This window comes from Dicentrarchus labrax, unplaced genomic scaffold, assembly GCF_905237075.1.
Source record: "Dicentrarchus labrax unplaced genomic scaffold, dlabrax2021, whole genome shotgun sequence".
NCBI classification, from domain to species: Eukaryota; Metazoa; Chordata; class Actinopteri; family Moronidae; genus Dicentrarchus; species Dicentrarchus labrax.
The window spans coordinates 18,684,387-18,711,648 of NW_026136719.1; the positions used below are offsets into that span (position 1 = coordinate 18,684,387).

The window sequence follows — 27,262 nt, forward strand, 5'->3', positions numbered from 1 at the left end:
TTATTGTGTCCACCTTGTTTATGAACTGAGTAGCTGAAATATTACAAACACCTTGTAGTATAATACAATCCAATACAACACCACAACCTACAGCGTCAATAATAAAGATAATAAACAATAATAAAGTTTGCAAGACACAAGTTTAATTCTGGTCGCTCATGAATCTTTCTACTGCGTTGTAGTGATGCTTTCTCAATGGTGATTTGTAAAGCAAACAGATGCATATGAAACTTAAGCAATTGCATAACAGTCTACAACCATTCTGTCACGCATGCTAACAGCAGCAGCCTGTTAGTGTGTAATGTTTATCATGTTTATTAGTGTTTTTGTTCGCATGCAAACATTTGCTGATTAGCACAAGCTACAGCAGGCTGATAGGAATATCATTGACTTTGCAGGTGTTTGGTAATAAAATAATTTTTGAGCTGATCCAAGTTACTAAAACTCATTCTGAGGGGAACGTGAATGTCTGAACAAAGGTTCATGGCAATCTATTTATTTCTATTTCTGCTGTTCCAGGGAATGAAACTCAGAAGGATGAGATCAGGAAAACTCCCATGTAGAAGTGGGAACATGTTTCACAACCAAAGAAAGGGAACCTTTAGTATTTTTGATTTGTTTTATCTGTAATAACTGTTTCATCGTTATCAGCAGCTCCCATTTATGGTGCCCACAGGAAGAGTAATAGTTGTTGACAAGCATAAATTTACACAAACATGGTACTACTTACAACTACATTATTGTATGTTATGAAAAACTGAAGAAATGCTAAATATGAATCCTTAAAGTTGCAGTTTTACAAAATACAGTATTTCCCCCGATGAAATGTGGAGGGGAAGAATAACATAGTATGAAAAATAGTAGTGCACCCTTAAAAATGATACTTCAGTGCTTTACTTGAGTAAAAGTATTGATTGTGTAGTTTGGAGAGTCAGTGCAGGTACAGCTCGCCCCTCCTCCTGGAGACGTCTCATCACATAGTAACCGCGTGCTCACGTTGCTATGGTAACATATGTTTGAGACTGACAGCAGTCTCTGAGTTTAACTGCTAACTGTGTGCTAGCTACTCAAAACCATCGACACATTGCCTGTCTCTCTGTGTTACTTACGCAGCATATACGATGGTGAGCAAAGCGTCCTTTAAATGAATTAATCACAACCATAGTGAGCTCATAGCGGTAAATAGCTAGCGTTAGCTGTTAGCTTACTAACTAGCAGCTAACGCTTGGTTGGTGTGTGAATGTCATATTTGACTCGCAGTTTTTGTGTCTCATGTAACTTATTAACCACATTCAGACACAGACTGGGGCTAGATACTCGATACTTTAACCATTCTCTGTTGTGTTGACTTGTGTCCAGCCACCCAAAAGCAAAGGCTCAAGTAAAAAGTCTGCCAAGGCAAAGACGCCCACACTGATAGATGGCCTCACCAAGGAGGAGATGTCCAAGGAGCAGGTCAGATCTGAAGTGTGATGTTTGAAAGTATGGAGTGATGCTTGAATGTTTTATGTCAGGAGGAAATAAAAGTTTCCTGCTCGAAGTGATCTGTACATTAAAGGGATGTTTTTAGCAAGTTAGTATTTCACTTCCATACAGCTTGGGGGACTCCCAGGAGACAAGTTTAAACAACAAGGGTCAAAATCAATGCAGCAGAGATATCCTGACCTTCAGTTCCTAGAGTGAGGTCTCAAAATACTAGATACTACCAGAACCACTACCACTTTTCATTTAAAGCATCCCTGCCTGCTAAATGCCTGCCAATCTTCCTCCGTCCAGTATTAAATGCAGGCTTTGTGTTTTTAGTCTCTCATCCCATGGCCGGCTCATATATGCTCACAGTATAGTATTTTTTATTTCAGCTGGAAGAGCACATTGTGCACCTTCGAGAGGAGCTGGATAGAGAGAGGGAGGAGAGAAACTACTTTCAGCTGGAGAGGGACAAGATCCACACCTTTTGGGAGATCACAGACAGACAATTAGAGGAGGTCAAGGCTGAAAGGAAAAACTTGGATAAGGAAATAGAAGAGGATGAGGGTCGCCACCAAGTAGAGATCAAGGTAAGGTTAATACACAGCTTTAGCTGTACAAAGTCAAACTGTACCCAAACTCACAGGCTAGATTTTCCCAAGTCAGAACAGGTATGAAGGCTGTCTCATCATATATATCACTAGAACTACATCACAATATATTATTTAATTACTAGACCAACAAAAGCCACTTGATAGTGTAAATAATGAAAACCTGCACTAATTTACACTGTTTTGTTCCTATTAGCACCAAAGGTGTTATGTTGTTTATCACAGGTTGTTACAGAAAAATGGACATGTTGCAGATCACAACTCCATTGCTTCACCCTCTCCTTCCAAGTGTGAAAGAGAAACTACGGTGGCCGCAAAACGATTGAGAAACGCAAACACTCCTATCTAGTGCCAGTTTTTGATTGGTCCCTTCTGGACTACTGTACAAAATTTTATATATATATAAATAGTAGACATAAAAGGCTCATTCTAAGGTAACAAGAACAGAATGATTCTTATTTTCATGTGATTATACACGAATAAAAGCATATATATTATATTTCATTTCTGCCAATAAATATAAGACACTGTTCCTTTAAAGGTATGTTAGGCAACAGAATTGTGGCACAGTCTGATACCCGCTACAGGCCCTAACAATGGATCAAAACATCAGTTACTGGGCCTCCATAGGACGCTCACCCAATTTTTGGCACATTTTACTGTGTATTGATATCTGGCGAGCAAATATTATCCATGGTCAGGCTAAATTAATGACTTTGTTTTACACATTTGATGATTTTTTCTGTGCTAGGTGTATAAGCAGAAGATGAAGCACCTCCTGTGTGAACACCAGAACACGATCTGTGAGTTGAAAGCCGACGGTTTAGTCTCCACTGAGGTGGTGCAGCAAGAGCAAGAAAAATTAGAGACTGAACTTCACAGGAAAATGAGGGACATCATGGTAGACATGCAGGAGCTCGACAATGAAAAGCTTGTCAAGGAACTTGAACTGGTTTGTACACGCCAAGACTATTTTATTTCTAAAGTTAAAGATCTGTGGATTTAATGTTTCTATTTACCCTGATATATTTCAACAAGTAAGCATCAGTGCTACAAAGATCTTTTATTTCAACAGAGACATGATGAAGAAATGACTGAAACAAGGAACAGATTAGAGAAGCAACTCGCAGGTAAAGAACTAAACTCAGTTAGAGTTGAATTAAATACTCAAAACTAAATGGGAGCCAATATTCTGTGATGCTATTTTGTAGAAATTGAAGCCAAGTATGAGAAAAAGATGGAGTTTCTGCCAAGAGAGCTGGACAACATGAGGAAAAATGAGATCAGTGAAAGAGAGGAACATTGGAGCAGCCACATTAATGATCTTAAAGAAAACCACAACCAAGCTTTCAGTGAGGCTAATCTACTCCTTAATCGCATGCAGGACGATTCGAAAATAAATATTTCACTCAAGGTACACAGACTGAAATTTCAGATGTTTGCAACTATTGAATGTTTTTCATTATTGATAAATCTCTACAATGAATTATCTCTATTCTATAATCTTCTAAAATCTTTGATAAATTATGACAATGTTCTGTAGTTTGACTTGTTTTGATTGAGATTTTTTTTATTGGCTTTTCTTAGAGAGAAATTAATGAACTGAGGGCGAAACAGGTGTACAAGGAAAAGGCCCTGGCTCCTGTTGTGCAGAAGAACAAGCGTCTCGCTGAGCTTATCTCAAACGTGAAGAAGGAAATGGCTGAAAATGAGAAAAAAATGAAATGCTACGTGACGACAAAGGGTTATGTTGGTGTCAATCTTTGTGAATGTTTAAAAACTGAGCTTACTTTTGAATTTTGTGCACTTTTATTTTTCTTGCTACCTGTGCCTTGTTATACTGTACATGGGCACCAGGTTTTAATATGTGACACTGTTGACAGGACACCAGTGAAACGGTCAGACAAAAGGAGCTAAAGGATCTGAAATGGGATCATGAGGCACTGGAACAGAAATTCAGCAAGGTAAAAGCATGTCATGTTGCACCTTGAATGAGAGCCTAATACTTTGTGTACATTTGGGCATTTATGTGAATGTTGGTGTGTGTCTGCCCATGTGCTCCTGTGTACATACACAGCTTCAGCTGGAGAGGGACGAGCTGTACACGACATTCACTCAGAATCTTCAGAAGATGCAGCATAAAGCAGGTGTGAAGAGCATGCTGCTGGAGAGGAAGCTGAAAGCTCTGACAGACAGCCTGGAGAAGACGCAGGCTCAGCTCAGCTCGGTGCTCGCTGCCTCCAACATGGACCATATCGCCCTCAGTGAGGTCACAAACAAAATCGAGGTACTGTTGTATATCCCCCTTTTGTTTTATTGTTTCCTTGTACTCATAATTACTGATGTCATTTACATTCTTTAACATATTTTGTAAGTTGCAATGTGTATTTTATGTATGTTGCCTTACTGGTTGGACAAGAACATAAAAGAAACCTGTTTTTGATTGTAGGAAAAGTTTGACTTCAGTAATAATTCCATCAAGAACTTACAGTGTGAAAAAGCTCAGATTTCCAAGGTGAGTAGTTCATTTTATTAAACTAATGATGATGTTCAATGTGTTTGTATCTGTTTGTATATATGTGCAGTAATATTGATATTTATGTGAAACAACTGTCTATCCATAAGGCCCGTAGGGACATGCTGCTGACCTATGAAGCGAAGCAAAGGGCTCTTGGTGTCCCTGCGGAGACGCGTTGTATGAAGCCCTTTGACAGCAGTCTCGCTGGGAGAAGTCAAGACTTGGATCTTGGGTTTGCCCCAAAATGAGAAGCAATGAAATGAAAGACTGAACCATTTACAGCAAATCTCACTTTCTTTGCACGTGATCTCTTTAGAGCCTTTAGAACCTGACGTGTTGATGTTCAGTAACACAAAAATGTTAACATGAAATGTTGTTTACTCTTAATTATGACTTGGTATCTTGTATTTATGAGAAAATAATGGTTGTGGAGTTTATAGTATTACATCCATCATGCCCTTGATTCCAATGTGTTCCAAAGACAGAGACACATAATTGAGTCAGTAACGTTAAGAAAAAAGGGTTTAAAGTTTTCACACTGGCTGGCAAACTGTAGGACAGATAAAAAGATTGTAATGCCTTTAATTTATACCCTTTGGGCTAATTATTTTACCCCTAAAATAATTTCCATAGACCAACTATAATAACTAAAAGCTGCACTCTGGCAGGGAAAACATCTGCAAACCAAATGTGTTACTGCAGCTTTCTCGTCCTTTTAAAGTCATTTGTCACTATGACAATTTTATTTTTTCTTTTATCATTTATAAAATAGATCATAGAGTATGTAATGTACTTTTGGTTTGTCGTGTGTCTATCCATATGTAGGATGTACATTGAATAAATTAATATAGAATTAAATACATCGAAATATGTGATTTAAAAGAGGCTTAAAACCAAATCACATGAATCCCACTGACTCTGCTAAGCTAAATACAGTACTAGTTAAAGGACTAGTTCAGCTGTTTTTGTTCTCTGATCTCTCTATTGTAGCAACTGAAACTTTGCATGCTGTTTCCATAGAATTTGCAATGACGGCAATGTGGCACAACAAATCTTCAGCGCAGTGTTGGTCCTCTCTAGAGTACATTACTATTTAAACCATGTATTCTGTTGGTGGTAATTGTCAAGTTTTTAATTTCAGCGAACGAGCAACAGGTGTCACTGTCCACTTACTTTATGACTGTTTCTTTTTGTGTTTTTAAGTGTGTCCATAAAAAATAACCAATGCCAGAAACGACTTGGACATGGCATGGAGACATATTTGAATTGTGCAGATAATTTATCTAATTTTAAATCTATTTCTGCAACATTTTGCAGTAACTCCCATTTGCTGCTGTTAAAGCTGAACCTGAACTTCATTATATTGTTATTGCTAGAGATAAAGAGAAGCTCTCCAACCATTCCCTGCCACAGCACATCCATATGTACTACAGGACACAACCCGTGTATATAATGGGAAACCATCAAAGGAAACCTGCAGAGCTACTATAAAACATTAAAATGTTTACTATAATGTAGAGCTGTTGTAGCTCAAATATGCAATGTGAAGCGGTTTTACGTTGTAAAAAATTAATCAAAATATCTCAAACAGGGTTGGGAGCAAGAAAACGTGGGCATCCCTACTGTTGACTCAACTCTTTGACTTTCCAACAAGGAATTTTGAAATAACCTCATAGAGGCTTTATGGGCCCCCTGACCGCTACGACCCCTGGGCCCATGCCAGATAGGTCTGTTCATTAATCCATCCCTGCATGGAGAGAGATACAGATCTGTACAGGGAGGGGGTTGTCTTTAAAAAAACATTTTTAATAAAGCCTCTGCCCTCTGTATCAACATTTTAAATGCATGTGGAATTCAACAAAGTGAGTTCAAGGTATTGGTGCCTTGTTATGTTACTGTAAATTCATTAATGTCTCCCACAGATTCAACAAGTGCCTTTGATTTTGATCATTTGTAAAGCACAAAAGGACGTTATGTTAAAAGATGTATGTTCCTCGTCTTTGCTCTTGAATAAAGAAACAAGAAAAAATAAATGAAGACAAGGGTTATTGCTGCTTTATGAACTATAAGCCCATAACACCAACCTCTGTGGGGTGTTTTTTACAGCTAACTGAGCCACATGCTGATGTTCAAATGAGGCTTCTGGCTCACAGCAGCAGCTTCAACATTTCAACAGCTTCCTGCAATCTGTACTTGGTGATGGGTTTATAGCCGGCTGTGTAGACATGTAATACATAACTAGTGCTGTAAAACTTCTGTTAACAGTTAAAGTCCTTTACAGTCCAGTTATAATTTAATTTGATTAATTATAATTACAGCAGTTGTTTTTGTTTTCATATTTTGGTATTTGGGTTCTCAATATGGATGGCTGACATGAAGGAGGAAGGAAGAATTATGGATTTGATGTCACTCTAGAAAACAAGAACTACAGTGGAGGTCATTCAACATTAAGTGATACAAATAAAACAAACAAGAAACACCACATTGATTTGTTATCTGACAGTTAAAGTGGATGGTCTTTGTACCAATCTACGATTCTATTGATCTATGAAAGTGTTGCAGAAAATGGGACTAAAATCTTAATTTGACATTCAACTACTGGCAACTACAATTTAATTTGATTGATTGATTATACTTTTGTCGCAGTCAGATGTGAAGTAGAAGTGGGACATTTTATGTGTGTGTTTTGGAACTGCAACCATTTGTTTTTGAGACCTTGACTACAGCAATCAAAGAACGTAGACCCACAGACCCTTGTCCGTTCCTTTTTGGGGATATTTATACATTTACAACCTTTACCAATCATATTAAAACCTTTCTAAGAATACTAATTACAGCAGCCAATAAGTGCAGTAGAAATAATCATTATCATTTTGGTCGAATGAATTGTTATCCTGTGTTCTATACAAAAAAGCTTTGTACAATTAATTCTAAACAAATAAACAATTAATATGATAAAGTTTAAGGTTCCCTCAATGGAAAATCCAATGCTAAGAGGGTGTGTTTTCTGTGTGTATCAATATAAGTATCTTTCTTTTTTTCTGATTCTTTTTATTGTAACTTGGATACTGGATATAAAACATGTTTAATGTGAATTGTTGTACAGTGGAGTGATGATTAAAAGATTTTAAAGATATTTAAAAACTATTTTATCTACACAAACATTTACCTCCATTAGCTGCACTTTAAAGATACCAATCATGGTTAGAAAAGCAAGTAAAATAACTTTTCAGCTTCTAATTTCAGTAAATTACAGCAAAAATCCACTCATTTTAGTGGTCATTTGAGGTATTTATGACTATATATTTCCACTGGAAGATGGGGGCTAAAAGTTGGACTCAAACCAAGTATTCCAATCTCAACAGCTAGTTTCACCAGCTGATTTCTGCCATGCCTGAGTTTCCAGCAGTGAGAGGAGGAACGTATGGGGTGGATCCAATTTCTCATTGAATATTCCTGTGGTGAATCGAGCCCTAGTGCACTGAGTGATCGCTGTTCCCTGTGGTATCAATAATACAGGAGGAAGTTATTGTCCCTGTGCAAGCCACAGTATCATACAGCTAAAGCAAGTGGAGGGAGGGGGTGGTCCTTTCACTCAGCCCTCTAGGGTTTCAGGGCCTGCAGACAGTGGTCTGACTCTGGGGAGCCTGCTGCTGTGCCCTTGCACAGGGCTCAATTGTAAGTCCGCCTGACCGAGGGATAAATGTGTCTAAACAGTGACAGCCCGCACAGTCCTGCTGGCCCGGCCCTGTCTGTAAGACTACACCCCCAACAAACCCAGTGTCACGAGATGAGTCCCAGCTGAGAGACAACTCAATAGGGAATCAGTCAGTGGGAGGCATCAGACAGTTAGAGAATGGGATAGATATCCTGGGTGTGATTAACATGATCCAGATTTTCACCTTGTTTGAGCACCTAGCTGAGTGCTGTGACCTTCCTGTAGCCTTGTGATGCTCCAAAATACTGAGCTGGAAATACAATATATTGTACATCCAAATACAAGCTGTGACCTGAAGGACTGAGAGACAAGTCCTGTGTTAAGGGACCATGTACACCCAAACCCTTTCACAAGGTTCCCCCGTTTCTTCTGTTCATTGTCATAGAAAACAGCCAAAAAACATAGCATAACAAAACAATGGAGCTTTAGCATGGCAAGATAACTCATTAAATATGAATCCAAACATCACATCTTAAACCCCAGAGACAAAAGAAAAACAAGTTCCCTGAACAGCTAAAAGCATAGAGAGAGAGAGAGGAGACAGGTGGGAGGGGTGCAGGAGGAGAGAGTGAAGGTAGAGAAAGTCGGAGTCATGGTGAAACAGAGAGTTGCTCTCAGAAAGAGGTCAGCCCTGAGTGTGTTGATACTGCAGGGTTAGAGATGATGGCAAAAGCTTGAAGGGACATATAAAGAAATGAATGGACTATAACAGTTGGTAAGTTCTGAATTTGTTGTCATTTTCATTATTGTGAGTGTATATTCTTGTCAAACTGTTCTCTTTAAGAATCAGAACTGTGTATTTGCTCTTAAATATGTTACCAAATGTTCATAGCTTTTCTTTGGTCACTCTTTTGAGGAATCACATATGGACCTACCTTTAATACTTGACAGTTTGAAAGTTTAAAGTTAAGTACATTACTGATACTTGTTTAAGTAACCATGCAGGGAAAGTGGTAAGGTGATGTGGTAGCCAGTCATTAAGGTTTAATGTCCCCTCTCCACTGAGATACTTTACTCCTTGAGTCCATCCCATCACTGAAAATTAAAGAAAAGGCAGCATCCGTTAAAACATGCGGTGTTGTGAAATCAACAGGAAAAACAGCCTGAAGAGAAAAATGTGACACAACTGTGTCACTGTGCATGCTGGCATGAGATGAAGATGGCAGAGAAAGGGCCAGGGATGGCCACTCTTTTCACAAGCATCATCGTTTGTGCTGTTTTACTGGGACATGGATCCCCTGAGAAGACAGGTGAGTGCACCACCAAAACATGTCAATAAATACAATATTTGTATGTTTTTAATACTTGTGTATATAGTGCCAGCTCAAGTTGTCTATAATGGGACTTTTTTAGGAGGCAGCAGAGAGGACCAGAGAGGCGCCATTCTCAAGGAGATCATTTCAAAATGGAGCACAGGAAGTGAAGCTCCTCCAGAAACCAACAAGGACCAGTCTGTGCACCCTTGGATGAGGAATATCATGGGGAGCCTGAAAACACTCGGTCTCCTTCCCAGCAAGAACCTGCCCTCATTGAACAAGCCAATTGACAGGCACCGTCTCTCTGGTTTCCTCTACAACATCTCTCTGTACCTCCAAGAGATGGGCGCTGAGCTGGAGGAGGCACCGATACAGCCAGATGAGGAGCAGCTGTGGGAGAAAGTGCTGCATTTCTTTCTCCAATCTGAAGGGAGTGCTGTGCTGAACCAGTGGAATGGCCGGGTGCCACCCAGACCCAGCGTCAGAGTGCAGGACTGGTTTTTGTCCCTGCGGGGCAGCCCTCACTGGGACTGGCTGCTGGGGCTGCTGCAGAGTCTGATCACTCTATCAGAGCGTCAGCCCCACAGGCCCCTCTTGACGTACTTGTCTCAGAACTGGAGGACAGTGAGCGCTGTGCTGGAAGCTGCGCTTCAGGCTATGGTCAGTGGGACCTATGGCCAGGCAAGCGCAGGCCTGCAGGGCTTTATCTGTGCTCTTAAGGGTCGCAGTGACTGTGCCTTCAGTGTAAGCTGGCTTCAGCAGCTACTGCGTTTCCTAGAAACACGCAACTGGAAGCCTGTGGTCAGTTTACACCCAGCAGGGGAAGGTGCTGAACACAGTAAGGGCTCAAATGTGTTTGAACGTTTAAAGCCCTTCAGCATGCCTCCCGAGGCCATGAGGCAGAATGAGTTGTCTGGAAATGCATCTCTGGAAGACACAATGGCCACAGAGGATGATCCAGACTCCATGCAAAGTTTACTGCTGCAGGCGTTATCACGTTCAGGTGTAGGAGAGAGAGGTGGCCACTTGGCACAGAAAAATCTAGCTCTGGTGCAGAGTTTGGATGGGCTGAGGAGGGGCCTCCTGCACAGGGTGGGTAATTCTGTCTATGGGAACCTGAGGAAAAAAGTGTCACGGGTTACCCAGGTGCTGCTCGATGATGTCAGCACACTGGTGGACGTGCCACAGCCCAACGCTCAGGGCCGGTGCTCAGTTGGTGAGTATGTGGAGCAGGTCACACAATCATAGCAGATAAGAACTCATTAATTGAGTTAAATATGTGTGCTGTTAACTAAATAACATGTTAATTCAAACATGTTATAGGTAAAGAAAAGAAAATCATTAATTGTTTAGATTGTATTTAGTGTTATCCGCCAAGACAAATCCTTGTTAAGAGCCTCATAATATTGGCCCTGGTTTCACCTGAGAGAGAGTGACAGTGACTGCCACTGCTTTAAAATCTTTGTAATCATCCTGGCCGATGAAAGCATCTGTTGTTGGCCCAGCTAATCTCTTTATCCTCTCATTGATGTCAGTAACATTATATCTTGGGCATTGTTAGCTGAGCTGCACTGTTACATCAGGCATAGTCATCTAGTGCAGGAGCTTCCAGTTGCTTTTTCCACCACTCATTCACTCTGATTTTCTGTTCATATTTGCTTTTTGTTTGTCATTTTGAAGGTGACCTGAGACAACTGATCTTATGGTAAGATATTTTATGAATGTGACTGACTATATGATTGCAAGCCACATATTTGACAGTAAATTGTAAACAGATTCACATCTCTACCATTGTTTTGTCAATGCGTATGTAGGGGGATAAGACATAATGTGACGTGGAACACTCAGGCTTTGGGCGTTATGTCCCAGGGTCTCCCAAGCTCACTTCCATTCCTGTCCTGCCCATCCACTGAAGGAGATGAACTAAGATCACGACTAACACCAGCCCAATCGTCTCCAAAAAAAGCCCCCTCTTCACAAACAATCTCCAAACGCCTTCACAAACTCTCTACCACACCTCACCGCTCCCAGTTCAACCAACCACAAACAGGGAGAACGAGAGAGAGCAACGACCAGCAGAAAGAGATGGAGTACTCCACCTCTATAGAAATCCTGGAAGCAGCGTGTAATGAATCCATCCCCGGCTTGACAGGCGTCTCCAACTTCACTGTGTTCCTCTACTGTAAACTGTTTGAAGGTGAGAATGGGTCAGTTGATCCTGCAGTGGCCCAGATGGGGCTCGACCTGCACGCCACGTGCTCTGATGCAGCTTGGTACCTGTCTGCTGCTGAGGAAGACTTCCTATGGGTTCATGTGTGCAGTGAGTTCTTTGCCCATGAATTCAACAACACGGTGTGTGCCAACTCCTCTTTCTGGCTGCAGAGAGCACATCAGGTAATGGATCCCCTTTTTAATAAGTGAGTGTTTTCTAGGGACATACTATGTTTAGATATTTGTGCATCACTTTCATCACAATTCATTCTACTTCATTTTTAATTTATTCTATTTTAATATTTGCAGGCTGCACTGACAAAGGACTACCACTTTTTTAACCAGACAAGCATAGATGAACTGTGTGTGCAGTTGTCAGGAGAGGTAATAGGAAGTCCAGGACTCGACGAGAACTGTCTGGCCCAGTTGGGCAACAGGTTGCTCAGTGCCCAGGTGTTCAGACACTGTTTCTTGCCCAACAACTCCGTCTTGATCTCAGCTTTGTGCGGGGGAGAGTCCCCCGACTCACATCAATCCTTGCCAGAGGGCAGCTGGGCTGCGGCATACTGCTCCAAAATGCAAAACTTCTCCCATCTTGACACAGCTGAGGAGATTTGTCACTATAGGGAGTGGGCCGTGCATCATTTCACCAACTCCACCCTCCTGGAGCTCTGTGGTCAGACACATGGATTGAGAGAGTACATTTGTTTAAATGCCACACTCTACAATCAGCTGTTAAGATCAGTGCCTCAGTTTGCCGATTTCTGTGCTGAACTGCAGGCAGAACTGGAGGGAAGGAAGTGCCTCCTGCAGAGGTTTTTTGACATGCTCCCAGCGCCATATGAGTTTGACACATCACAGCTGTGTGTGGATCCGACTCCACTGCTAATGGAAGTTTTACACAAGCTGAGTGTGTGTGAGGTTGAGGGAGGGGAACGCGAAGGGTTAGTGGTGTTGGGATACGTGTTGCGAGTCCTGGACTTCATGGTGGGCCTCTCTTCTGGTCTGGAGGAGGGGGAAAGAGAGGCAAGACAAGGTTTGGGTCAGGCCATCCTCCTCTCCAGTCTCCTTGACAACACCTCCTGGGCCACACTGCAGCCAGAAGCCTCCATGAGCGTCCTTCACACTGTGGGAGTCTTCCTCAGGAGAGAGCGGAACGCCACTCTTAAAGAGGACCTGCTGAGTTGCTTCAGTGTAAGATAGCTGACACACACACACACACTCACAAAAACACACACACACACACACACACACACACACACACACACACACACACACACACACACACACACACACACACACACACACACACACACACACACACACACACACACACACACACACACACACTGAACAAAGAGTGAATAACTTGTTTCTGCTGTTACATCAGCCTGTCTTGTGGGACCTCATCCAGCGGGACGACAACTCATCTGCTCTCAGGGTTCTGCTGCAGGTAATGGCCCTGTGCAGCTAAAATCACATTTAACTTTCACAACAAGTCAGCTCACTGAACATTATATTTAGGCGAATCACTTTATCTCACCAGGAGTACCTCCGGATGCCAAGAGACAGCATCCGCACTCTTGTGATGTCTGCTGAAAAAGATGCTGTTAAGAGATTTCTCTCCCATATGCATCAAAGTTGGGACCAGCTACAAGTGGAAACCGGCCAGGTTTGTTCTTAAACTCCCAACAAAACACTGCATGTACTTTTACTGACGCTTTTTATTAAAAATATCCCCTCCAGACATGTATTACAACATATACAAATAGTCTGTTTGGAACAATAATGTGTCTGATGAAATAAAGATCCTTAAAAAGTCATCTACTCCTTCTAATTCAGTAAAAAAAATCTCATGTTATTCATTTCTAAAGTTTTCCTGCTGGACACAAGATGTCTCCTTCATGGTGAAGTCCATTCTCAGTGTTTTTGTGCACTGGTGGCTTCTAGTTTTTTCATCACACTGTAAAAGTTGCAAATTGGACCAAGATTGACTACCAAACTATTTATGATGTCACAAATCATGCTCATAGGCCCCGCCCCTTAACATCTGATTTTCATCAAGCACAGAGAAACTTTCCACTTTCAGCAGATGAATGTGAAAACATCCTTCTAGTGTCAAACTCTGCACATACATCATTCTGCACAGTGGAGCACAAACATCCAGCTGTAGGAACAAGAAGAAAAACAGATTTTTGAGTAAAGGTTGGCTTTAAACTAATAGTGCAGCTAAAGGTCTTCATACTCTTATTACTACAGTTCTATTCTATTGTAGTCTCTTGAGCTGAACTTATTTGAGTCTATGTCATGGCCCATGCATAGTTAAAGAGGGCCAAATTGAATACACATCAGTTTCTGTCCTGCTCTTTTGTTTTCTCTGTCAGGCCTCTCAAAAAGAGTTGCAGGCCATGGAAACAATGACTGCTGCTTTCATCCATAAGTTCCCTCGGGTGACCCCAGAATTATTTGTTGACCTGTCTCAGTTCATTCCTTTCATGTCTGTCTCTGACATCATGAGCTTCCCAGCCTCCCTGATAGTCAACGACAGCGTGTGAGTTACTGACCCACAAAATGGTTGCAATTAGTGTGCATTTATCTGACTGTCCTGATGCTAACAGCAGTTGCCCTTTAGGCTGACAGCCATTCGCGACCACAGCTCGGGGATGAAGTCACTGCAGAAAAAGGCTTTTGTAAAAAGACTCCTGCAGTCGAGTGTGGTGGGTGATGTCCCTACTTGGCCGCCATACTTTCTCAGTTCCATCCTCCCACTTCTGCCTTATCTTCCAGTCAGTCATTTCCAGCAACTGACATCACAACAGGTAAGAGGCCATTTCACTAATTTATAAATCCCTTTTTATAAATGTCATCTCAGACATGATCAGGTGATAAATAAAGCCACTGATTGAGGGAAAACCTAGATAAACAAGTGGAGATACTACCATACATGCCATAAGGACCACAGAATGGTTTTATGAGTATAAAAATATGTGAAATATACTATGACCTAAACAGTCATCAGATCTCAAGTTAGTTAAGCCCTTTTGGAGATTTTGGTGAAAAGTGTTCCACTATCATCAAACACCAAACAATCACCGTACTAAGACACTATGTTGTTTTCCCCTGTAATTGTTTCTCCCATCTTTGTATAGTTATAGTGAATTTTCAACTTTTGCTCTGTTGTCTTCTTTAGCTGACTCCTCTGGCAGAGTTGCTAGGCAACGGCAGTCTGGATGGTGTCAGGGGCCGCCATGTGCTGCGAACCCTCTTCAGCAGGAAGAAAAATTTGACCAGTGATAACATACTAAGGTGGGACCTAGATACGTAATGTTTATGTATGTTTATCTATTTTTGTGATCACTTAAAATATTTTACAGTTCTCCAATGTCTCCCCAAGGTAACGGTTCATACACAGAGCTTCAGTCATGCACTCGGTGTTTCTTTGTGTTTTGGTCATGGTACTATATTTAAACAGGTACTACTTGACATAAGTGCTGTCCCTGTTGACATGACCCCTTAGGAAGATTCATTCTTGACATGCAAGATCACGAGGGATTGTCTGGATGAGTATGGTCATAGTATGTTTATGTACTGATGTGTGGTGCTATAACAGGTGGACCTCACTTCTCTCTCGCTCCTCATTTCCTGTTTGTCTCTGCCATAAAATAAAGGCAAAAATGCCAAAAGAAAAAGAACCTTAAAAACAAAGTGATAACAGATAACGTATTACGTCTAATGTCGCAGGTTAGGAGTCCTTGCATGTTACCTGGATCCAGTGGACCTGAGTTCATTTCTTTGGGACTCAACTGTGTCTGTAGCTCTATGGCAGCAGCTGGCTCAGTGCATGTCCAAAGGGTTCATCAGTGCCAATGGCAGGGTAAGCAGCAAATGTTAAGTTAAATATTCTTTAGACCACTATTAACCCCAACAACAGTATTTTTGTATTGTCTACATAATGTCTGACTAACTTTGTTGAGCTGTGTTTTGTGGACAGCTGTCCTCTTGGTTGATACCAGTCGTTGAGAACGTGAACGTCAGCAGCATGGCTCCTCCAGATCTGTCTGCCCTCAGTGGTCTGTTGCCTCAGTTAGGAGCTTCCTTCCTGCTGTCACTCCCCTCACAACAACTCCTGGAAATCCTCTCACAACCAGGATTACTCAAATATTCCTCAGCACAGGTCAGCTTGATATATGTTTCACGTGCAGCTTCTGGTCATTCTTATCTTGGGGCAAAGTTGTTTGTTCTCAAATGTTTTGTAGATATCAGGAAGCTTCTCTTGTCTTCTTGCTGCCATATGTTTCAAGTGTAGCTGTAAAAGTCTAAAAATGAGTTGCATTTCTATGCAAGTTTCCAAATGTGATTGAAAAAAATGTCAAAGCAATCATTAGTCTTTTCTCTAAGACGCTACATGGAATTATACACTGTAGCAGCATTACGCCTTCTCACAAAATTAAAACCAGCCTTGACTCTAATATGTACTGTGGGGATTTTTTGTCATAACTGCAGATCTACAATTAATTAGCTACCACATTTCTAGAGGAAAGAAGAGGAGAAACAGTGATTAAATATGTGACCTTTACTCAAAATACCAAACTCTCTTAAAATCCAAACCCTTGTGTATGCACTTTTTTTTTAAATTTTTGATACTTCCCTCAGGCTTTTCAAATCTTATCCAAGATTTCAAAGGACACCAATGTAAGTAGACATTTTAAAAATATGTTTTTGCTGAATTTCAGCCAGTTGCTCTTTCATTACTGTCTCTCTCTCTCTCTCTCTCTCTCTCTCTCTCTCTCTCTCTCTCTCCCTGCCAGCTCACCATGGAAAAACTGTGCAAACTGAAGCCGTTACACTCTGGTCTCTCCCCTGCTGTGCTCAGAGACCTCCAGTGGCCTGAGATCAGTGAAGCTGCCCACTGCCAGTGCTGGAGAGCGATGCTAACTGAGCTTAAGCCTGGCCATAGAGCCATGCTATACAATGCTATGCAGGAGGTGACGGTGCTATTATCTGTCTTCAGTACACCTCTAATAACGTTTTGTATCTTTTCATCCTTATAATCTGCTGTGACTCTCCTTGTTTCACATGTTGAGTAGATTGACACAGTGGAGGTGCATAGGCTTTGATTCAACATCATCATCCTTTTTACTCTTACAGACTTTGTAAGAAGCCTAAAACTTACTGGACAATATCTTATTGAGTAAAAACAAAAACTGTGGCCTGATTACTCTCGCTAATCTGGTTCTAGGGTTTCCAGAAAATGTTCATTTGATCCACATGAGTGAAACCTACCTGGTGTTTTCTAAAGAGCCTTTAAAAGCTTCTAGATTTGAATTTACAGTGTTTTTGTTGTTGTTGTTGTTGTTGTTGTTGTTGTCAACAGGCTCTACAAAGAGACTTGCAGAATGTCACTCAGCAGGTGAACTGTCTACTACCATTTGTCCCGCTGAGGAAGCTGACAGAAACCTTAAATGGAGACGCAACCCTGAGAGATATCAGCCTGTACAGGAACATGCGCTGGTCGCCACAGCAGGTGCACATTTTACTTCAATCTACCTTTGTGTGCTTTCTTAAAGCTGCATTCATATGACAACAATAGGTTGGCAGTTCTCTGAATAAAGAAGAAAATGTTACCAGCTTCGGTTTTCGGTCCCATTAATCTGCAACTCATTGGATATGCTTCAGATGAGCCTTTCAGGATATTAATACTCCATACGCATCAGCCGCCATCAAGCTAATTAGTTTGGATGTAGTACAATGGTGCGGAGGAGTGTAGCATAAATTAGTAATGGCTACCTTAAAGGGATTTTGTCACAGCCAAAGAGTGTATTTCACCTCCTGTTCTCAGCCTAACAAGACCTGAGTCAAATCAATAAATATTGCCCTGTTCAGTTTGTAGCTGCACTGAAATATGTTGTGACACTTAATATTAAATATAAAATATAATATATTAAATAACCCTAAAGTTAATTGTTTTAATAATCCTGTGTTATTGTGCAATTACAAATGCATGAAAATCCTTTTCTGGTCAGTTTGAGGAATATTTTGTGAGAATGCAATTATATGATTAAACTCTAAATCCACGTGTCTCTACGTCTTTAAGCAACTTGCCCCCGTTGTTGTGATGCCCTTGCACACATATAAATGATAGTATATTTAATGTAGTTCAGTCATAGTGATATACCACCAGATGCCATCTGTATTCCTGATCCAATCTGGTAATTTTTCACTAGTTGGAGGTGAACTGCTTTTTAAGAAAACTAAGAGTCCAAAGCGACCCCTAAAACTACAATGTTCATTACACACACTGCCATAAGAAACGGTTCATGAAACAAACAATATAAGAAAAATGTTTCTATTCTTTAGCAGTGATGAATGTGATGTTCAACCTCATGTTAATTTGCTCTATTAAATTCTAAAATGGAAAGTCCATCCTCTGGGAAACTTGAATGTTTTGGCTGACATCCACCGAAACATCTCAAAGCAATCATGCAGCATAAACAGCTTTTAGAGTTAAGTTTGACAAACTACAATACTCTGTTAAAAGAACCAACCCAGTGTCTTGGCAGGTTTTGGTTCATTGATCTTTGAGTACTTTTTGCTTTATAAGCAACAACTGGTTTCAGGAGAGTATGAAAATCTCCTTGCAGATACATCAAACGTATATGATTTGTAGTAAAGGGGTTAAAACATGGCATGTGGTACAGTTGGTCTTTTACAATTTATTTTAAAACTACTGTCGAAATGCTGAGCCTTACACTTTTTTTTTATTTGGACAGGCTCAGCTTCTCTTCAAAAAGATCCATGAACTTAAAAACATTACCAGCAGGACGGTGAGGTAAGTGCACCAGAACATTCAGATCCATAATTTTAATCATGAAGTCAATTTACCTGCAAACTGAATTAAAGACTCCAAACAAACTGATCCAATCACAGTGATTTTCAGTTCAGATAATCACTCAGTAAACAATGTAAATAATGATCTCCTTCTCTCTTTTATTGTAGGGATCTGGGTCATATTGCCAGTGGAATGAGTTGTGATTTTTTGAGGCTTTGGAGCAATGATACAGATTTTGCAGAGCTGCTACAGTTTGTTAGTGAGCTGCCTGGAGACATGAGACCTGCTCTGGTGAGGAGCAAATACTCCTCAAACTCTTCATCACAGCCGCTTATAGCGAGATGATGATATAGCACGATTCATAAGTTTGTGGTTCTGTTTCTGTTATAAATTAATGTTTAATTCTCAGATGTGTTTTTGCTGTGTTACCAGCGAAAATGTATCGTGGATGAACTGCGGAAACAACCTGAACTCGACCTCAGTGCTTTGAACTCTGGCTTTGCTGCAACATTACCGTAAGTATCTACTTATCAAACATGTATTCTGCTCTTTACATAAATATTTAACAGTTTATCTAGAGATGACTACATTTAAACCTCTGCTCTGTTCTTTTCCAGTGTGACGATGATAGAGAACCTCTCTAACGCATCGTTTAGAGCCGTTCTGGAACACATTCAGGCACACTTTGCTGATTTCCTCAGGCTGCCACATTACAAGCAGATGAATTTAGCAGAGAAAGCTGTGACTGAACTGGTAAAATACCCACATGAACTACACAAATACTGCACTAACAGCGTATCCTTACATGATGAGGATCTGACACATTTCTGCATATATTAGGTAGAAAAGAGGGACCAGAAACCAGTTACTGCATGTAATTTATAAACATCATTAAGTTAAAATAGAAATTAACCTCGGGTTAATTAAAATGATATAAACTGGCACCATGAGTATTCAGAGCAAACTGGAACTCAGAGATGCTGTTTCTGGTTCAATTAAATCGGGGCTTGTGTCAGTGATGGTGACTCATGTATTTGATTTCTATTAACACATTACTGGGGCAGAAAGAGCAAACTGCATTTGTTGGTTCAGGCTTCTCAAGCAAGCATGCATACACAAAGAGAAAAACAGATGGAGATTCTGAACATAACCTGCCTCATCATCTCAACAGCTTTTCACACATGTGAAGTCATATCAGTGTGAAATCCCAGTAATCCAGGCCCACTGACTGTATGTGGTGCTCTGTAGGGCTCTTCTCAGGCTGAGGGGGAGATTAATGGCACCACTCTGGACATCCTGGGGCCTTTACTGCCTTTCTTGGACCGGGACAGTTTGGCTCTCGTGGACAGAGGAGCTCTGGCACTGCGGCTGGAGGAGATTAGAAGTTTCTGCCTTCCCAAAGAGGCTCTGAGAGATATTAGTGCCCTGCTCACCCAGAAAGACCTGCTCGGGTAAAGGAACACTGGTTATGACACCTGGGTCAACAATATGTTGAGACATTAATTTTAATCATTATTTCTCTTAAAGTGATTTACTGGCTACACACATAAGCAAAACATGATTGAAAAACATTTTAAGGATTAATATATCTTAAAAAAATATTTCGACAAATTACAAACAAATTTAATGGCATTGCTTTGAGTTAAATGCCACTGTAAGCATGCTAACATGCTCACAATAACAATGCAAACATGCTGATGTTTAGAGGACATAATGTTTACCATATTCAATGTTTAAGTTTGGTGTGTAAACATACTACCGTTTGCTAAATAGCACTAAAAGTAGTAGTAGTAGTAATAGAGTAAAAATCTAAAATACATAAAATGCCTGATAGGAATATTCCAGCATTGTGCTTGCAGTTAGACATGGATTACATTAACAGCATAAATGTGAAGATATGTGTACTTGTATGCCAGGGAGCCATCCAAATGGCAAGTAGAGGATGTCGAACATTTGGGCAGGCTGGTGTTTTCCCTCTCAACAAAGCAGATTACCTCCATCCCACTGGTAAGCGCTCAAAACGCATCAACCCATGCAAATAATTCCTTTCGCTGCACTTAACTGGCTTTTTAAGACATATCCTGACAAGCATGAATATATAAAATGTGTTTCCCCCTGTGCAGACAGTGTTGAATAAAGACACAGTGGAGCAGGTCCTGGTGAGTCAAAGTCGCTGGGAGGACAGTGTGGTGGGGGGAGTCTGTGTTACTCAGTGTGTGGACCAGCATCGTCAGAGACAGCAGACCCAGAGTCTACTTCGAGGGATTGTCAAAGCACGGAGCAGGAGGGCAAAAGGTCAGTAAACATCACCAATAACTTTGCTGTTGTTGTACTGTGTCGAATGAATTTTATCTGCAGGAAAAATCTTCTCTGTAATCTAGTGACTGTTTTAGTGCACCACTCTACCTGTGACCTACACAGTAACCGTATGAGTCATTTCTTTTTGTACATTTGTATCTGAATTCACTGGTGTCTCTTTGAGCAGTGCCAGTTCCAAGCTGTGCAGACATCAGAGGGACGCTTCCTTCAGCTTGGACCTCAATGCAGCTCAGCCGTATGTCACAGGAAGATCTGAAGCAGTGTGTAGAAGTTTTCGCTCAGGACGCTTCAATGAGCTCTGAGCAGCGCCGAGCATTGTGGGTCAAACTCAGACAGGTTAGTAAAAGTCTGTCTGTGAAACTCATCAGTAAGAATACAAGATGTCCTCTCCCATGGATTATTCGGACACTGTTTGGGTCAATAAGTAGAAATATAATTTGTGGTGTAGCAAGTCTTTTCCCTTCCCAGAATGCAATTCATCCATAAAAAATGTAATAAAAATTTGACCACTGGTGCCTGAAGATAAAAGGTAGGGACAATGAACAGGCAGTCACATCTCCAACCCTGACAGCTGTGTAAAACATGAGTAGTGTTTTAATATCAACATATTGTGGCTGACCTAGGGTGCCTGGTAGCTCACCTTTATGTACAAAGGCTGAGTCCTTATTGCAGCGGCTCTAGTTCGATTCCAACCTGTGGACCTTTGCTGCATGTCACTCCTCTCTCTTTCTCCCCACTGTCCTGTTTCTCTAAAGCTGCTACTATCAGTTGAATGGCAATACAAACCCCAAAAATAATCTTGTGGCTGAATCATGTTCTGCTTCTTCACTGAATCCAGTCTTTCAGTCCGGTGAAAGAGTTGAGAGCAGATCAGGTGCTGGCTCTGGGCTCAGTGGTGACTGAGATGGGAGAAAGAGAGCTGTACGACACCAATCTCACTGATCTGGGTGTGTTGGCACATCTGGGGATGCTGACAGACTGGAGCCCTAAAAAGGTGAACTTTTGAATCTTTCATTCTGATGTAAAACTTCAGAACCTATAAGTGTGGGCTGAATGTTTATATTTGTTTTTTTCCAGATGAGAGCAGTGATTTTAGGTGCGATACGGAAACGCAAACTGAAAGTGGAACAGTTGACAGCCGTTGATCTGGCAACATTTGGCCATCTGATCTGTGGCCTGTATCCCTCAGAGATCAAAAGACTGAGCTCCTATAACCTCAGGTCAGTCAAATACAATATAATATAAATATAAGTGTATTTATGCAACTTCCTCTAGCACAACAACACTTAACAATAGTTGTAAAAGCTACAATCAGCAATGTAATAAGTTAGTTTTCAAAGCAACATGAGACAACCAACAGAGCTGCAGACATGGCAAAAGTATCCAATATGTCAGATAAATGGCATCAAAATGAAGATGACCATAAACAAAGATGGACATGTACAGGCCAAAGGGGTCGTATACGTTGTATACAAGGTAGTAAGTACATTGTGCGTCTACATAGCAGTAATTAGCAACAGTAAAACAGTGATGAATCCTTCCAATACCATAATAGAATTGCTTTCTTGTGGTTTCAGAGGATAAGTCATTGATTTCACATCCACTTGCTAACAGATGCTAACTAACAGGAGGCTGGTGGACATTTCTCAGCAGCACAAACCTCATAAAAACATTTAGCATACCCTCAGAGGAGGATAAAGTCCTGAATATTTTCCCTTAAACTGCAGTGTGGCTGTCCTGTTCCTGCGGGAGATGTCCCTGCCATGCACAGAACAGCAGATGGAGGCGTTGACAAGCAGTTTGTCCAGACCTGAGGCCTTTGGTCCAGTCAGCGCTTGGGGACCAGAAGTTTTCACTGAAATTGGGACATTGGCAGGTACCGTAGAACAGAATATCCCTGGGGGTATAAAGTTTTTTTTTTTTTTTTTACGATCAAATGTTTTTGAATTGTTTTTCCAAAGAGGGAGGAGGAAATGACAGCTCTTGGATGGATAGGTACAATTAAAAATATCCCAGAGGGTACAGAAGTATAGGAAAGGCTTTTCTGTGATTTGATATAAGAAACATGAATTATCTGACTACAGTGTTTGTGTCTCTGTCCAGTGGGCCTGGAGGACATGGTGCTGTCTGCTCTGGTACAAGAACAAGTGGAGGGAATCACCCCTGAAACCATTGCCCAGATGTCTCCACAAAAGATGGCAGTGAGTGTCACCCATGGTTTTAGTGGCGTTTTTTCAGGCTAATGTGTACCAACTACCATCCCTTCTCCACAACATTAAGAGCCTGGTTGATTAGAAATCACACTAGAACAATAGCGTGTTATGATGTTGCTTGCTGTCCTCATTGTCATTGCATAGTGTCGAAGCTGCTACTGCTTATTATGTTCTTTGTTCATGGTATGAACACTTCACCGAGCCTAAAATTGTGTTGTCATGTTATCTGTAGATTATTGTCATGATATTGTTGATCATGTGCGAAAGAGCTGTCTTTCTGCTCTATGTAGTACAGATTTTGTTTGTGTTGATTGTATTTTCAATGCTTTTATTCTTGTGGTCTGTGCTTTCAACTGTTGCCTGGTCAGGGACTATAGATGAAAATTAGCCTCTCTGGCTAACTGGCATATTTTCAGAAATGTTATTAATATGCACTGTCCTTGTCAAATAAAGTAAAGAAAGTAAAGAAAAAAGTAAAAGTAAAAGTAAAGAATAAAACAACTATAAAAAGATATTTTTCAAACTATGAGTTTATAGATTTAGCTAGTTATATTAGTATTATATAAAAGTTATATTAAAATGAAATACAGCAATTAGGTCATGACAATATAACTCACAAACATGTTTTGGCCTTTTTTTCCTGTAAAATGCTAACTGCTTAAATCATAATAAAACTGGCTTTACATGTAAACCAAAGGCAAAATGTCAGATTATCTTAATAAACTGGACTATACAGAAGAGGGACCGTTAACAGTGGGATAACTGTCTCAAAGACTTATTAGCAATGTGGCAAGCAGCTTACTGTCTCAAATTAAACCATACAAGATAAACTGTGGACACTTGTAAGAACATATATAATATAACCGCTGCTATTTGTGTCGGGTGTGTGTCTGACAGGTGGTGTTCAGTGCGGTTCAGTTGTCGTGGCTGAATGTGGAGCAGGCGTGGGCTGTCACCAAGGAGCAGTGGGCAGAGCTGGACCCCGGGCAGAGGCATGCTGTCGGACTGGCTCGGTATGAAGGAGACGTCCTGCTGGAACAAAGAGGTGTGTCTTAAAAAAATGAGGATGATAAAATTAGTCTGTTACAGTTATTTTATTTAACTGAAGAGGAGTTTGTGAGCACATATACTTTTATTATGGTAATTCTTGTTTCCACTAACCGATATAATTTTTATGTTATGCTTATATGGTAATGATAAATGTTGTTTGTCTGCCTCTGCAGGGAGAAACTCGGCTCCAGCAGCCCTGAACGTAGACAGCTTCATTGTACGCTCACTGGGTCTGTGCCTCTTGTTGTGGCAACTAATTTAAAATGCTGGAACAAATGTAATTCTCCCTTGACCTCCCTTGGTATCATCATATTTGTACTTCAAATAAATATTTTGAACTGTTCTGTTCCCCTCTGTGTTCCTTTAATTTACACTGCAACTTTTGATCATGCTCTGCTGCACTTGTTACACTTTTACATGAGCTATCAACTTGGCAAAATGTAAATGTAAATGTAATGTGTGTAATATTGTGACGATCAGAGGAAGCAATGCGATGATTCATGTTTATTGAACAAAGGAAAGGACTTTACAGACTTTACAGGACATGATCACACAAACAAACTTAATAATACACAATGATATTTTATTGAATTAAATAAAATTTTAATATGTTGAATCCTTTCCCTTAAGACACTGGGGTCTATAAAAGACCTCTGAAATCTTTTCCACACTTATTTATAGCTTCTGTTGACTCAGTAAGCCGTCTACCTTCGGGCCCTGGGACCTCCATGTACCTTCTTCCTTCTACTATGACCTAGTCTGCTAGTTTAATTCCAGAAATGCTGCAGACCGTCCTCTTTGGTAGTGTCTTTTATACTTTATGTATTTTTTATTGAATATAAACTGACATTATTTAAACTTCTATAATATGTGATATACTATATATATATATATATATATATATATATATATATATAAAACATCTAATAGTATAATACTGGAATGACATGTATGATAAAAATGTGTTGACATAAAAAATTAAATATCAGAGTAATTTATTGACTGACATGCTAAGTGAGGACAGAACTTCCTCCTGATGCTCCTGCGTGCAGGTATGTTTGTATTTCTTGAATTTGGTACTCCCTTCTAGCTGAGAGTAAACTGCAGCAATTACACAGTATTACTGAACTGGACTACTACACAGTGAAACTTTGTGACTTTGAGGAGCAAAACAACAAATAACCTGTGGCCTGACTATTTAATATAGTAATACTAGTAAAGTTACACCTTCAATGCAGCACTTCAAGACACTGTTAGGCCCTAGTGCCTTTATATGTTGTAAGATTTCCAAAAACAATATAAAAATTGATGAATAAAACAGAATTTAATGCCCCTCTTACAAGCTTTGGTCTATATATTCCAAAGGTCTTAAATGGACCACAGAATCTCAGCAGAATATAGGAGGAAACACAGGACTTTAAAATGGAGAAGAGCTTGCTACACCAGCAGTTTTGTCCCTTCTGCCACAGCAGCTCTGAACAAACTGCCCCACTGGCACTGTTGTGAGCTGGGACACTGATTTTCGCACTGTTTATATCTGTATGTGTAGTACTGGCTGTGAAAACAAATCTAAATCTAAAATCTAACAGCTTAGTGAAAACTTGGAGGTGACATCCACCCTGCGCAGTGGGCAGAGGGAATGTCCGAAGGTCAATAGGTTGCCAGTACCAAAACAGGTAATCTGGCTCCGAGGGAGATGTTTTAGACATTTATTGTGTCTGTACCAGAGTTATTATAGTTTTGTATTTTTCAGTAAGTTTTATTTTTATTTCGCTTTTCAGTTTTTGTTAATTACAATATGGGGGTTAATTGTCAGGGGCATAATTTAAGAAGTTAATAATTAGGTATTACAACACTTTGAGAAGTCAATGGATCCCAGTCTCAATAAACACACACACCAATGCCTCCTCATGCTTGTATTGTTGACAAATCTTACCAAACTGACATACTAAAACTGAAGACATTTCCTGATTTTTAAAAATGTTCATTTCTTTTCATTTTCATTTTAGTACAAAATATCGTTCTAGTTCATTTTCATGTGTTTCCAACATCTAGTTTTTATTTCTATGTCAGTCAACTAAAAAAATATTTTTCACACCTACTTTTTAATTTAATTATCAGTGAACCATAACAACCTTTATCTGTACTAGCAACAACAATTTTCTTTAATCAAGATGACGCTTCTTGGCGTGCAGTCGGCATTATACTGGCCATTAATGAAGTGTTTTTTTTTTTAATATAAAAATAATTTTTTTTCCCATCTGGGAATAAACAGCTCGTCTGGCCTCAGTACCGGTCAGGGTGCAGTGCAGCCTGCGGCCAGCAGGTGTCGCTGTCGCAGCGCTGCTGGGCGGTAAGTAGGTGTTGCTCTAACGTCTCCGCTCTGTCCGCGGCCGTGACGTATTTCCTGGGGCTTGTACTCAGCGGTACACCAGAGGGGTATCATGACTATTTATAACCAGCAATTCGCTGTTATCAATTTTTCAGTCGCTTCGCCGTGCTGTCGTCGCTTGTAACACCCCGGTGAGAGACAACAAGCAGCCGGGTCGAGCAGGATGTAAAAGGGAGCTGGTAAGTTGAGCCGATTGTAAGTTTCCCGTCTGCTCTCGCTTGTATTCTCTTTTATATATATTTTTTTTACTTGTTTGGGCTGCGTGGTCGCCGAGTTTTGCCGTGTTCCTCGGCTCTGCTACCACCGGGACCCTGTCACAGGACGGCGTGTTGTCTTATTGATCGCCGGTTGCTGTCAGTTGGTGTGTGTCGGGTCGTTAAATATAAAACAACAAGAAGAAGAAGAAGAAGAAGAAGAAGAAGAAGAGGAGGGGAGATCTCACTCACACATGCCGAGGTGACGTCGACTGCGCCGCGTCCGGTTTCTGTGGTTGTTCCTGCTTAGGGAAAAAAAAGGGAAAAATGTGGTGTTGGGTCGGTATGTGTGGTACAGTGTGAGCTAGTGGAGGTCGGTAATGTTCGTCAGGGTTGGATGAGAGGAGAGTTAAAAAAAAAAAAAAAAGAAAAGGGGGAGGCACCTGTGAGACGGAGCAGGTCACAGCCTACCGCGGTGTCAAGT

General features: G+C 40.6%; 3 protein-coding genes and 1 long non-coding RNA gene across 7 annotated transcripts in view; 3 read left to right on the forward strand and 1 right to left on the reverse strand.

Annotated features, from left to right (window-relative positions):
• Positions 1-991: 991 nt before the first annotated feature.
• Positions 992-6,629, forward strand: LOC127352105 (dynein regulatory complex subunit 4-like). Its single transcript, XM_051380260.1, has 11 exons — positions 992-1,124; positions 1,360-1,455; positions 1,860-2,057; positions 2,830-3,030; positions 3,154-3,208; positions 3,290-3,492; positions 3,666-3,827; positions 3,962-4,042; positions 4,156-4,365; positions 4,528-4,593; positions 4,704-6,629. The coding sequence occupies exons 1-11, from the start codon at positions 1,122-1,124 to the stop codon at positions 4,842-4,844; spliced, it is 1,416 nt and encodes a 471-aa protein (XP_051236220.1). The 5' UTR covers positions 992-1,121; the 3' UTR covers positions 4,845-6,629.
• Positions 6,630-8,888: 2,259 nt separating this feature from the next.
• Positions 8,889-24,536, forward strand: LOC127352222 (stereocilin). 3 transcript variants are annotated; one of them, XM_051380436.1, is made up of 30 exons: positions 8,889-9,029; positions 9,408-9,564; positions 9,668-10,786; positions 11,251-11,275; positions 11,385-11,964; positions 12,091-12,975; positions 13,172-13,234; positions 13,328-13,453; positions 14,166-14,332; positions 14,414-14,600; positions 14,972-15,087; positions 15,523-15,655; positions 15,773-15,955; positions 16,435-16,473; positions 16,590-16,766; positions 17,156-17,305; positions 18,552-18,610; positions 18,778-18,901; positions 19,043-19,125; positions 19,228-19,363; positions 19,859-20,061; positions 20,527-20,617; positions 20,734-20,905; positions 21,096-21,265; positions 21,768-21,923; positions 22,007-22,149; positions 22,657-22,805; positions 23,033-23,130; positions 24,040-24,187; positions 24,366-24,536. In XM_051380436.1, the coding sequence occupies exons 2-30, from the start codon at positions 9,468-9,470 to the stop codon at positions 24,452-24,454; spliced, it is 5,868 nt and encodes a 1,955-aa protein (XP_051236396.1). In that variant the 5' UTR covers positions 8,889-9,029; positions 9,408-9,467; the 3' UTR covers positions 24,455-24,536. The 3 variants fall into 3 exon arrangements, with proteins under 3 accessions (XP_051236396.1, XP_051236397.1, XP_051236398.1); XM_051380437.1 differs by lacking the exon at positions 16,435-16,473; XM_051380438.1 differs by lacking the exons at positions 16,435-16,473; positions 16,590-16,766.
• LOC127352292 (uncharacterized) lies at positions 23,655-27,178 on the reverse strand. Its single transcript, XR_007881065.1, has 2 exons — positions 27,031-27,178; positions 23,655-24,171 (listed from the first exon to the last, which is right to left on the reverse strand). It is a non-coding gene; the product is annotated as an uncharacterized LOC127352292 (long non-coding RNA).
• Positions 26,600-27,262, forward strand: part of furina (furin (paired basic amino acid cleaving enzyme) a) — an 80,750-nt gene continuing 80,087 nt past the window's right edge. For both annotated transcript variants that reach the window (XM_051380464.1, XM_051380468.1), the window contains exon 1: positions 26,600-26,763. The gene's annotated coding sequence lies outside the window, so the exon portion shown is untranslated. The remainder of the gene's footprint in view (positions 26,764-27,262) is intronic.